Raw genomic sequence first — 13,417 nt, forward strand, 5'->3', positions numbered from 1 at the left:
TTCTGCCGAATTAAAAAAACGAAGAAGAAAAGTTAGTTTTATTTAACAACGCTACTAGAGCACATTGATTTTTTATCTTATCGTCGGCTATTGGACGTCAAACATATCGTCATTCTGACACTGGTTTTTTTTAGAGGAAACTCGCTGTCTCCACATAGGCTACTCTTTTATGACAGGCAGCAAGGGATCTTTTATTTGCACTTCCCACTGGCAGGATAGCACAAACCATGGCCTTTGTTGAACCAGTTATGGATCACTGGTCGGTGCAAGTGGTTTACACCTACCCAAAAATCCCATGCCTCGACTGGGATCCGAACCCAGTACCTACCAGCCTGTAGACTGATGGCCTAACCACGACGCCACCGAGGCCGGTGCCGAATTAAACTTGATCTGTAAAGCTATATACAAATGATAAAGATATATACAAAATTTCATCTTGATACATGTATCTCCAAGCATTGGAAAACAAATTTTCTCATATCCTAAGTAAACGGGCCTGTAAACTTGGTCTGTAACAGTACATTATTTAGAGAATAACTAACTAAACCCGGGTTTACAACATTAATTAACTCGGGACAGATAATCCGTAATTCCTCGTAGTGAGTTGGTTATTCTCTTTATTACCCATTGTCAATCTTTAACGATTTTAAAAGTATATTTACGTTCTCGCTGCTGTAACAACTAACAAGCTCTACCAGCCATAACAATATATTCATACGCGCCGTTACCGGTGCACACCCAACAGTATCCACCAAAGAATAGTTCCAAAACAAAACCCAGTCAAAATAATAAAATAAAAACATTTTTAAACATTTGTACATATATTTTGATTTTTAATTCCGTAAATGTTCGTATCGTAAAAAAATATTTGAAGTTCGTAGTAATAGTTTGACCGATGAATGGAATCATGAATGAACAAAAAGTAGTCCCGGCAGTATGTAATTGCCAATCAAATCTTGTCTTTTTAAAGCCAGCCAATCAGTGACTGTAGAAGCAATCTGCACACTGTGCAGAGATCGAAAAAATATTACCCCGTATATTTGAGCCCATATGGGTAATAAAAAGCTATACACAAAATTTCAGCTCAATATCTCAAGACCTGGAAATAAAGTCCGAAAAACTAATTTTCACATCTCCACAGTTCAAAGGCCATAACTCTATCAAAAATGGGTAAATTGCCATGAAAGTCAAACTTGATCTGTAACAGTACATGATAAAGTTATACACAAAATTTCATGTAACTATACCAAGGCATTATAAAATAAACATACGGAAAACTATACATGTATGCGGGACAGACGGACGGACAGACGGATTGAGACAAAACCTATAATCTCCTCCGGTTGGACCGGTACGGGACTAATAAACATACGGAAAACTATACATGTATGCGGGACAGACGGACGGACAGACGGATTGAGACAAAACCTATAATCTCCTCCGGTTGGACCGGTACGGGACTAATAAACATACGGAAAACTATACATGTATGTGGGACAGACGGACGGACAGACGGATTGAGACAAAACCTATAATCTCCTCCGGTTGGACCGGTACGGGACTAATAAACATACGGAAAACTATACATGTATGTGGGACAGACGGACGGACAGACGGATTGAGACAAAACCTATAATCTCCTCCGGTTGGACCGGTACGGGACTAATAAACATACGGAAAACTATACATGTATGTGGGACAGACGGACGGACAGACGGATTGAGACAAAACCTATAATCTCCTCCGGTTGGACCGGTACGGGACTAATAAACATACGGAAAACTATACATGTATGTGGGACAGACGGACGGACAGACGGATTGAGACAAAACCTATAATCTCCTCCGGTTGGACCGGTACGGGACTAATAAACATACGGAAAACTATACATGTATGTGGGACAGACGGACGGACAGACGGATTGAGACAAAACCTATAATCTCCTCCGGTTGGACCGGTACGGGACTAATAAACATACGGAAAACTATACATGTATGCGGGACAGACGGACGGACAGACGGATTGAGACAAAACCTATAATCTCCTCCGGTTGGACCGGTACGGGACTAATAAACATACGGAAAACTATACATGTATGTGGGACAGACGGACGGACAGACGGATTGAGACAAAACCTATAATCTCCTCCGGTTGGACCGGTACGGGACTAATAAACATACGGAAAACTATACATGTATGTGGGACAGACGGACGGACAGACGGATTGAGACAAAACCTATAATCTCCTCCGGTTGGACCGGTACGGGACTAATAAACATACGGAAAACTATACATGTATGTGGGACAGACGGACGGACAGACGGATTGAGACAAAACCTATAATCTCCTCCGGTTGGACCGGTACGGGACTAATAAACATACGGAAAACTATACATGTATGTGGGACAGACGGACGGACAGACGGATTGAGACAAAACCTATAATCTCCTCCGGTTGGACCGGTACGGGACTAATAAACATACGGAAAACTATACATGTATGTGGGACAGACGGACGGACAGACGGATTGAGACAAAACCTATAATCTCCTCCGGTTGGACCGGTACGGGACTAATAATAATAATTTCAAAGTTTGAGATTTTCAATCATAGATCTATGCAACTTTAAACCAAGTTTCACTTATCTAGGAGAGTACGACATATACATGTATATATATATATATATAGCAGATAAGAAATCAAGACTGGAAATTAATTTTGTGGAATGCATGGGAACCAATATTTGCTTTTCAGATTTTTAAAAATGTGAGAAGCATTAGCATAATTAGAACTAATAAATAAAGTTTTTTTTTGTTTACTGACACCACTAGAGCACATTGATTTATTAATCATAGGCTATTGGATGTCAAACATATGGTCATTTTGACACAGACATAGAGATGAAACCCGGCCGTTACATTTTTCCATTAGTAGCAAGGGATCTTTTATATGCACCATCCCACAGAGAGGATAGCACATACATGTACCACAGCCTTTGATATTATACCAGTCATGGTGCACTGGCTGTGATGAGAAATAGCCCAATGGGCCCACTGACGGGGATCGATCTCAGACCGACTGCGCATCAAGCACGCTTTACCGTTGGGCTATGTCCCACCCCGTAATTATAATTAGATTTTTAGTGTACCGGTAACTGCAATTCGGAAGACTGAAGTCAGACGTGGATAAAGTTAATCATTTATGTTAATCAGTCTACATGTCCATGTAGATAGTGAGCAATTCAGAAGACTGAAGTCAGACGTGGATAAAGTTAATCATTTATGTTAATCAGTCTACATGTAGATAGTGAGCAATTCGGAAGACTGAATTAAGTCAAACGTGGATAAAGTTAATCATTTATGTTAATCAGTCTACATGTAGATAGTGAGCAATTCGGAAGACTGAAGTCACACGTGGATAAAGTTAATCATTTATGTTAATCAGTCTACATGTAGATAGTGAGCAATTCGGAAGACTGAAGTCAAACGTGGATAAAGTTAATCATTTATGTTAATCAGTCTACATGTACATGTAGATAGTGAGCAATTCGGAAGACTGAATTAAGTCAAACGTGGATAAAGTTAATCATTTATGTTAATCAGTCTACATGTAGATAGTGAGCAATTCGGAAGACTGAATTAAGTCAAACGTGGATATTGTTAATCATTTATGTTAATCAGTCAACATGTAGATAGTGAGCAATTCGGAAGACTGAAGTCAAACGTGGATAAAGTTAATCATTTATGTTAATCAGTCTACATGTAGATAGTGAGCAATTCGCAACATATTTGAAATCGGATAGAAAGCAAACGTTTAAAGTTCGTTTGCTTTTAATGACACCACTAGAGCACATTGATTTATTAATCATCAGATATTAGATGTCAAATGTTTGGTAAATTTGACATATAGTCTTTGAGAGGAAACCCACTTCATTTTTCCATTAGTAGCAAGGGATCTTTTATATGCACCATCCCACAGACTGGATAGCATTTGCACATGTACCACAGCCTTTGATATACCAGTCGTGGTGTATTAGCTAAAACAAAAACGTTTAAAGTTCGTTTCCTTTTAATGACACCACTAGGGCACATCGATTTATTAATCATCAGCTACTGGATGTCAAACATTTGGTAATTTTGACATATAGTCTTAGAGAGAAAACCTGCTAAATTTTTCCACTTAGTAGCAAGGGATCTTTTATATGCACCATCCCATAGACAGGATAGCATATACCACGGCCTTTGATACACCAGTCGGGATGCACTGACTGGAACTAGAAATAGCCCAGTGGGTCCACCACTGGGGATTGATCCTATACTGACAGCATGTCAAGCGAGCGCTTTACCACTGGGCTATGTCCAATGGGCCCACCACTGGGGATTGATCCTATACTGACAGCATGTCAAGCGAGCGCTTTACCACTGGGCTATGTCCAATGGGCCCACCACTGGGGATTGATCCTATACTGACAGCATGTCAAGAGAGCGCTTTACCACTGGGCTATGTCCAATGGGCCCACCACTGGGGATTGATCCTATACTGACAGCATGTCAAGCGAGCACTTTACCACTGGGCTATGTCCAATGGGCCCACCACTGGGGATTGATCCTATACTGACAGCATGTCAAGAGAGCGCTTTACCACTGGGCTATGTCCAATGGGCCCACCACTGGGGATTGATCCTATACTGACAGCATGTCAAGAGAGCGCTTTACCACTGGGCTATGTCCAATGGGCCCACCACTGGGGATTGATCCTATACTGACAGCATGTCAAGCGAGCGCTTTACCACTGGGCTATGTCCAATAGGCCCACCACTGGGGATTGATCCTATACTGACAGCATGTCAAGTGAGCGCTTTACCACTGGGCTATGTCCAATGGGCCCACCACTGGGGATTGATCCTATACTGACAGCATGTCAAGCGAGCGCTTTACCACTGGGCTATGTCCAATAGGCCCACCACTGGGGATTGATCCTATACTGACAGCATGTCAAGTGAGCACTTTACCACTGGGCTATGTCCAATGGGCCCACCACTGGGGATTGATCCTATACTGACAGCATGTCAAGCGAGCGCTTTACCACTGGGCTATGTCCAATGGGCCCACCACTGGGGATTGATCCTATACTGACAGCATGTCAAGTGAGCGCTTTACCACTGGGCTATGTCCAATGGGCCCACCACTGGGGATTGATCCTATACTGACAGCATGTCAAGTGAGCGCTTTACCACTGGGCTATGTCCAATGGGCCCACCACTGGGGATTGATCCTATACTGACAGCATGTCAAGAGAGCGCTTTACCACTGGGCTATGTCCAATGGGCCCACCACTGGGGATTGATCCTATACTGACAGCATGTCAAGCGAGCGCTTTACCACTGGGCTATGTCCAATAGGCCCACCACTGGGGATTGATCCTATACTGACAGCATGTCAAGTGAGCGCTTTACCACTGGGCTATGTCCAATGGGCCCACCACTGGGGATTGATCCTAGACCGACCACACGCTTTACCACCGAGATGCTTGTGAAGTTGATTATCACGTAGAAAGCATATTGCGCATTATAAACAGCACCCATCTGCATGATAAGATGATCTGAGGATGTAATGTTTTATGGGTAAGATGTCTTATTAAGTGTTACTGTTTGTGGACCAAACATAATTCAAAACAAAGCATGAACTTTTAACGTTATTATTAGTATGGTTTAAATTTATAACTATAAGGACTGTCTGTTATTTCTTTTACGTTCATTGGGGCATGAAAAAAATTAAATCATCTGAACTTACATTAACCTTAACACACTTTGCTCTACGTCAGCACAAGAAAGTACAGCGCTGGTTCGTTTCGCATAGCGGCATCAGGTTTCTTCATGTAGCGTTGCATGGTACTGGTTCACAATATTTAAGTTTAATGTCATGACTGGACTCGAGAATAATCAAACTATAAAGCTCTGTAGCATCAGATTTAGGAACAAATGTGTATTTTAGATACTAATATAGCTGGCTAACATTTGGTCATCGATGATTGCCGAAGTATTACAAACAGTCTTCTCTAGCCCTCCCCTACAACATATCTATAAGTGGAGGCGTCGACAATTGACAAAGTATTACACACAGTCCTCTCTAGTCCTCCCCTATAACATATCTATAAGGGAAGGCATAACGATTGCCGAAGTATTACACACAGTGCTCTCTAGCCCTCCACTACAACATATCTATAAGGGGAGGCGTCAACGATTGCCAAAGTATTACACAGTCCTCCCCTACAACATACAGGGTATATACCTATAAGGGGAGGCGTCCACAACTGCCAAAATATTACACACAGTCCTCTCTAGCCCTCCACTACAACATATCTATAAAGGGAGGGCTAGACGTGACTCATGGAATGTGAAATAGGTCTATGCCAAAGAATACGTATTTTACCTGGACAAGAAAAATCAGCACATGTTTCTGTACCGCTCTCCATACTGTTGCCCATACATTCTTTTCCACCAAACTGCGGGGCAGGTTGATCACAGGTGCGTTCCCGTGTCCACGGCCGCTGACCTCCACCACAGGTCAGTGAACAGTCTTCGTAAACCCTATTACTCCACGCTGACCACTGACCATCGACTGAAAGAAAACTTGTCTCAATATTATACTCATCACTTGCATACAAGCCAGAGGTAGTGGGGTGGGGGTTGGTTGGTGGGGTGGGCGTTGGGGGCAACTTCCCCCTTAGTGCTAGAGCAAAACCTTAAATTCAGGCAAAAATTATAGAGAAAGAAAGAAAGAAGTGTTTTATTTAACAACGCACTCAACACATTTTATTTACGGTTATATGGCGTCAGACATATGGTTAAGGACCACACAGATTTTAGAGAGGAAACCCGCTGTCGCCACTACATGGGCTACTCTTCCGATTGGCAGCAAGGGATCTTTTATTTGCGCTTCCCACAGGCAGGATAGCACAAACCATGGCCTTTGTTGAACCAGTTATGGATCACTGGTCGGTGCAAGTGGTTTACACCTACCCATTGAGCCTTGCAGAGCACTCACTCAAGGTTTGGAGTCGGTATCTGGATTAAAAATCCCATGCCATGACTGGGATCCGAACCCAGTACCTACCAGCCTGTAGACCGATGGCCTGCCATGACGCCACCGAGGCCGGTTAAAATTATAGAGATATTGGGGGGAAAATGTGCTATAGTATAATTACCTGAGACCTTTTTACCACATACAATTTTTATCATTCTACCGTCCAAATTAGTTTTATTTGCAACCCTATAGTCAGTGTTTCTGCCAGAAAGAAATTTCTGCATATGCATGGCGCTATGGAATTGAATGCAACCATGCAGTCAATAGCGGGCATGATGGGCCTCGCCCAGAAAGAAAAAGGGTTAAAATAAGGGTTAGGGTTAAGAAAATCATACAGTAATGATAAGAGTAATTAATTTTGTCAAAAGGTTAACTTTAACAACAAAAACCCCCAAAAATCTGCAAAAACATTTAGATATGGTGCCATACCCATTTTACCCTCTGGCAGAAACCCTGACATGGCACCATACCCATTTTACCCTCTGACAGAAACCCTGATATAGCACCATACCCATTTTACCCTCTGACAGAAACCCTGACATGGCACCATACCCATTTTACCCTCTGGCAGAAACCCTGACATGGCACCATACCCATTTTACCCTCTGGCAGAAACCCTGACATGGCACCATACCCATTTTACCCTCTGGCAGAAACCCTGACATGGCACCATACCCATTTTACCCTCTGGCAGAAACCCTGACATGGCGCCATACCCGTTTTACCCTCTGGCAGAAATCTTGCTAGTACATGTACATGTATATACATGTATCTGTTTGGCAGTTACAGGCTAATATCAATAAATGTTATCCAGATTCGGGCTTTTTTATTTTTTATTTAGTCAAAACCCATGCAGCCTGCACCCCTACAAAAATAGGAGCCTCAGTACACCCATGGTTATAGTAGTAATACATAATCAAGTGAAAAGGTGCCAGGATTCCGGTGCTACCACTATAATAATCCCAGATTCTGGGTCAGTTTGTTTGCTTTGTTTAACACCACCACTAAAGCACATTGATTAATTAATCTTTGGCTACTGTACAGGCTGGTAGGTACTGGGTTCAGATCCCAGTCGAGGCATGGGATTTTTAATCCAGATACCGACTCCAAACCCTGAGTGAGTGCTCCGCAAGGCTCAGTGGGTAGGTGTAAACCACTTGCACCGACCAGTGATCCATAACTGGTTCAACAAAGGCCATGGTTTGTGCTATCCTGCCTGTGGGAAGCGCAAATAAAAGATCCCTTGCTGCTAATCGGAAGAGTAGCCCATGTAGTGGCGACAGCGGGTTTCCTCTCAAAATCTGTGTGGTCCTTGACCATATGTCCGACGCCATATAACCGTAGATAAAATGTGTTGAGTGCGTCGTTAAATAAAACATTTCTTTCTTTCTTCGGCTACTGAATGTCGAATGTGGTATTTCTGTCACACAGTCATCAGAGGAAACCCACTACATTTTTCCTAATCAGGTCGGATCAGGTCAGAGGGTTTTGCGTGCACATTCAGAGAAAGCTGTTGTAGGGCACGCCTGTCATGACAGGTTTTTTCCTAATGCATCAAGGGATCTTTTATATATACTTACCCACTGCAGACATACCTATTCAATCAAACCGTGTAATAAATTTATTTTGTATTACACATATGTGCAATCTGGACCTGAACTTTGAAATGGGGAATTCCCTTTTTATTTTTACTGCAGTACGTTAGCGCCTTTTGTTTACTGATGTCATATATGATTTACAAATTACGTCACATCATATTTAAAACATTACACAAGGCTGCTGTAGAGTATGATTCTTAACGTTAAGCAAATACATCAAAGGAGTTTTGATCATAGATTTAGCAAAGTGTTATTATGACGTTGAATTAAAAACTGTTTTTGTAAAACATAAAAAAGATATGTAATAAATACAGAACTTCACATACGTTGTTTTTGCTTCCTATTTATTACACTTGTTTATTTTGCGAAAGAACATACGCTACGCAGTCTTGTAAATAGGAAGCAAAAACAATGTATGTGAAGTTCTGTATATATACCACAGCCTCTGACCAGTTGTATAGTGCATTGGTTGGAACGTAAAACAAACCAGGGTTTCTGCCAGAAAATAATTCTAGGGTACATAATAAAAACAAAACAAACCCTTACCAATAATTCTGAATCAAAAATATTAATTATTTATTGGTATGAAGTTTACTTGTAGAATGCAGGAAATTGCATTCAGGACATCTAGCATATATACCCTCGAACCTCCTATATCTCAGTCAGATTCCCCCCCCCCCCCCCCAACTCCACCATGTCTACTTGCTTCTGCCGTGCCTGCTATATACATGTAGTCCTTTCCAGTCTCTGTGAACAATGTTTTTTTTGTGTGAATAATTTCAGTTTAATTTGACTTCACAAATTAAGAAAAGTAAAATTAAAATGTTTTGGAAATAAATAAAAAAAAAAACACCATTTTTATATGCAAGTTAGAAATTAAACAACTGGTTCAGAAATAAGTAAGAAAATGGTATTCATTGTGGGAAGGATTATAGGTGGTTATGGGTTTGAAATGTTTTAAAATTGGACACTGCATTTCATGCACTTTGACCAATTTTAAGCAGCTGTAGTTCCTGTACTGTAATCTACATGTATCTAAAAATACATCCCTTAGTTTCCACGATTTTAGGGCATGTAATTTTACCCTCCGTACCCTGTAGCAGAAACCCTGAATACTACTAATACTGGCCAGAGACTAAGTGATCTGCACTGGCCTTGGTGGTGTCGTGGTTAAGCCATCGGACATAACGCTGGTATAGGTACAGGGTTCGCAGCCCGGTACCGGCTCCCACCCAGAGCGAGTTTTAACGACTCAGTTAGTAGGTGTAAGACCACTACACCTTCTTCTCTCTCACTAACCACTAAACACTAACCCACTGTCCTGGACAGACAGCCCAGATAGCTGAGGTGTGTGCCCAAGACAGCATGCTTGAATCTTAATTGGATATATATGTACATGTAAGCATGAAAATAAGTTGAAATGAATTGATGAATGAAAGAGGCTGTATGGGAAAACATAATGTAATTAATTGTGGTCTCAGGCCTACTAATACTAATAATAGTTATGATGATGATGGTGATGATGATGGTGATGGTGATGGTGATGGTGATGGTGATGATGAGGTTGATTATAAAAACGAAGTTCTCAGATTAATGCCTAACGTTAACAAAACTACTATAACAACAACAATGATAGTAGAAAGAAGAAGTAGGAAGAAGGATAATGATGATGAAGATGATATAATGATAATGATGATGATGATGATGAGGATAATATAAGGATGACGATGAGGTTGATTATAAAAACGAAATCCTCAGATTAATGCCTAACAAAACTACTATAACAACAACAATGATAGTGGGAAGAAGAAGAAGTAGAATGAAGGATGATGTTGATGATGATTATAGGACTCGAAATAGAGTCTGTGAAGAACAAAAACCAGTCCATTTTTTACACTAGCACTAGTAGCAGCTGTTAAAAACAGGTTATTTTTCAAGAGAGAGATGTACCTGAGTGTACGTGTATGTACAATCGTCTCATTTGCTATTTCGCTTATGCTTCTGTTATATTTTAATTAATATATTGTAACAAATTTGTATATTTCCAATACTTTCCTGAATAATCTGATTTGTTGTCTGTCCTTTTTCTACTTATGTTTGGTTTCTTAATTTTATTCTTGGTTTCTGAACTTCTTATACTAACCTCTTCTAGCACCCTATTAGCACTTTAATCAGCCTTCTATGAATCAGATTATTGATGGGTAAAGTTACAGGAACGATCATTCAGATCCATTGATTTTCCAAACAGTGGCATGAGACCATATAATGTTGTAATGTTTAGGCTTGGATTTTATAGTTAATATCACGTTGTGTAATATTTGGGGAGGGGTTAAACAATAATAATGTTATATTGTATTTTGGGATATCATTTGAGAAAATAATTAAGTTAGAATTGTTTATTTTATTTACGTAATTTTTGTTGTAGTGATGTGTAATTTTCGGCAATATTCGGCTATAATTAAGTTGTCGTTAATCTTCGTTATTTCTACGAAGAATTGTTATGATAGGTTAACCAATCGTCATGTCCGATTAATGTCATGTCATTAATTTGGACCAATGAGAGCCATTCCATGTATTAATGCTAGATTTGTCCATTCGTTGACTCACTTCTGACTTTCCAACCACAGGTACATGTGTGTTTGTTGATTGTGGGTTTTTTTTTATGTGTAGATTTTGAATGGCTCTCTCTCACTCGGTTATTCCAAATTTTGTTTTTAGATTTATTATGTGAGAACTGACAGTGGTAAGCTATTTATTTATTATGTAATTCATTAACTAAATGGTAGTGTATTTTTGTTAATTGTCACCGTCTCGCATTGCATTACCGTAAACCTTAACATTATTGTTAGACTTATTTTGTATTGACACTTGAGAGGTTACTAAAATATTTTAGAAAGAAGATTATTGGAATTTTGGAGAGAGGAATTGAGTGAAGGAAATATTATTTCTGTCTCGTAAATTACCAAGTATTCCACGTTTGGGAATCTTGTGGTTTCACGAGTGGAAATGAATGTTTAGCTTTAGGTACGTTTTAGATGTTTTCGATGGATTTTCATTCTCTTAGAATAAACAAATAGTAATCCATATTGGGATTCTTAATGTTTCATTGGCGGGGAATTGAATGGTGGTTGAGTTGTGGGAAATTTGAATAACTATTATGTAACCTGTATCTCTCAATGTCAATAATGAAATCTATTAAAAATCTTAGTTATTTTGCTGGTTAACTGTAATTGTTTTTATGATCTATTGAAACCCTTAAATAAACACTGTGAAAAAGGACGACTTATGTGATTTTTGGAAGTCTACGACCGAAAGGGGTAGCCGAACCCAGCAAGGCATTTTTAGAACTGTATTTAATTCGATTCTAGCACCGGTCTATAAGTGGGCACGTGCTGAGAAAGCGAAATCGTTACATTGGAACCTCCGGCGGGACTCTAAAATAAAACAACTAAAATAAAAATAATAATAATAAATTAATTAATTATTTTTTTGTTAAAATAAAGTTGCATATATATTTTTTTGTTGATATGGATAGTCGAGAGCATGAAGTATTTGATATGGAAAGACAAAGGTTAGAAAGAGAGATTGCAGAAACCCGCGCTAGACTGTCGGCAAGCGAGACGTATGACCGTATACCGTTTTTGATAAATGAAAATAGCTATCACGAGGGAGAGAGAGTCATTCTACAACCTGTAGTAGTGCCCGAGACCATAGATTTAGGTCATGATTATACAATGCCTCCTACTAGCACTCCAAATATTGTGACATGTGACCTACCTAGTTTGGTGAGGGACGGGGAAGAAAGAGTTGGGATGGGTAGACCGAAAGTTATGCCCGATACATACGCTGGTCAAACAAGTTGTAGAGATTGGCTTACTCACTTTCAGTTGTGTGTAGGAATAAATAATTGGTCGGAATCTCAGGCATGTCAGTTTCTAGCTGTTCAGTTAAGGGGTAATGCATTACAGGTTTACAGTGATTTGCGTGTCCATGAGAAAAACAATCTAAAATCAATTACGTCTGCTCTTTTGAATAGATTTGAGCCTGAACGAAATGCGGGTGTATATTGGACACAGTTAAGGAATAGGTTGAGGAGAAAGGGAGAATCATTATCTGAATTAGCAGGAGGTATTCAACGGTTGGTGGGTTTAGCGCATCCATATGCTGACGATGTGACCCAAAACAATATTGCTGTTCAACAGTTTATCGAGGCTTTGGAGGACCTTGATATAAAAAAAAACAGCTGAGAAGAGCTCAACCTGTAACTTTGTCGTCAGCATTACGCATAGCCCTTGATGAAGAAAGTTACCAAAGGCTAGATGGTAAAGCTAAAATAGGTCAGGTTGGGGGGAACAGACTGGAGATTGATGAGATGAAAAGTAAAATGGAAAGGTTGCAGGATCAGTTACAGCAGTGTTTGACAGAAATGAGTAACATAAGAAGTGGGAGAAACAGGGTGGCTGATAATTCTGGAATGGGAAATGCGGGTAGTAGCTTTCAGACCCCGGGAGTGATAAATGGACATAGGCCAAATGCAGAAATCAGGAATAAGGTAGATGGGCCTTCTCAGTGCTTTAGATGTAGGGAATTTGGTCACATACAACGTTTCTGTCCATTAAACGGACTCAGACCAAGGTAGAGGGCGTATCTTGGCCTCACAAAAAGGCCCAAAGCAGAAGTGTAGTTCAGTATGTCAGAGTAAAAATAAATGATCAAGAAATTGATTTTCTTTTGG

The 13,417-nt window shown here is 40.1% G+C and overlaps 1 protein-coding gene across 1 annotated transcript in view; it reads right to left on the reverse strand.

Annotated features, from left to right (window-relative positions):
• The window catches only part of LOC121373452, a 142,502-nt gene that overhangs the window by 27,872 nt on the left and 101,213 nt on the right, over positions 1–13,417 (reverse strand). The window contains exon 21 of the mRNA XM_041500117.1: positions 6,431–6,619. Coding sequence (XP_041356051.1) covers positions 6,431–6,619 — 189 coding nt within the window. The remainder of the gene's footprint in view (positions 1–6,430; positions 6,620–13,417) is intronic.

Source organism: Gigantopelta aegis, chromosome 5 (genome assembly GCF_016097555.1).
Source record: "Gigantopelta aegis isolate Gae_Host chromosome 5, Gae_host_genome, whole genome shotgun sequence".
NCBI lineage: Eukaryota > Metazoa > Mollusca > Gastropoda > Neomphalida > Peltospiridae > Gigantopelta > Gigantopelta aegis.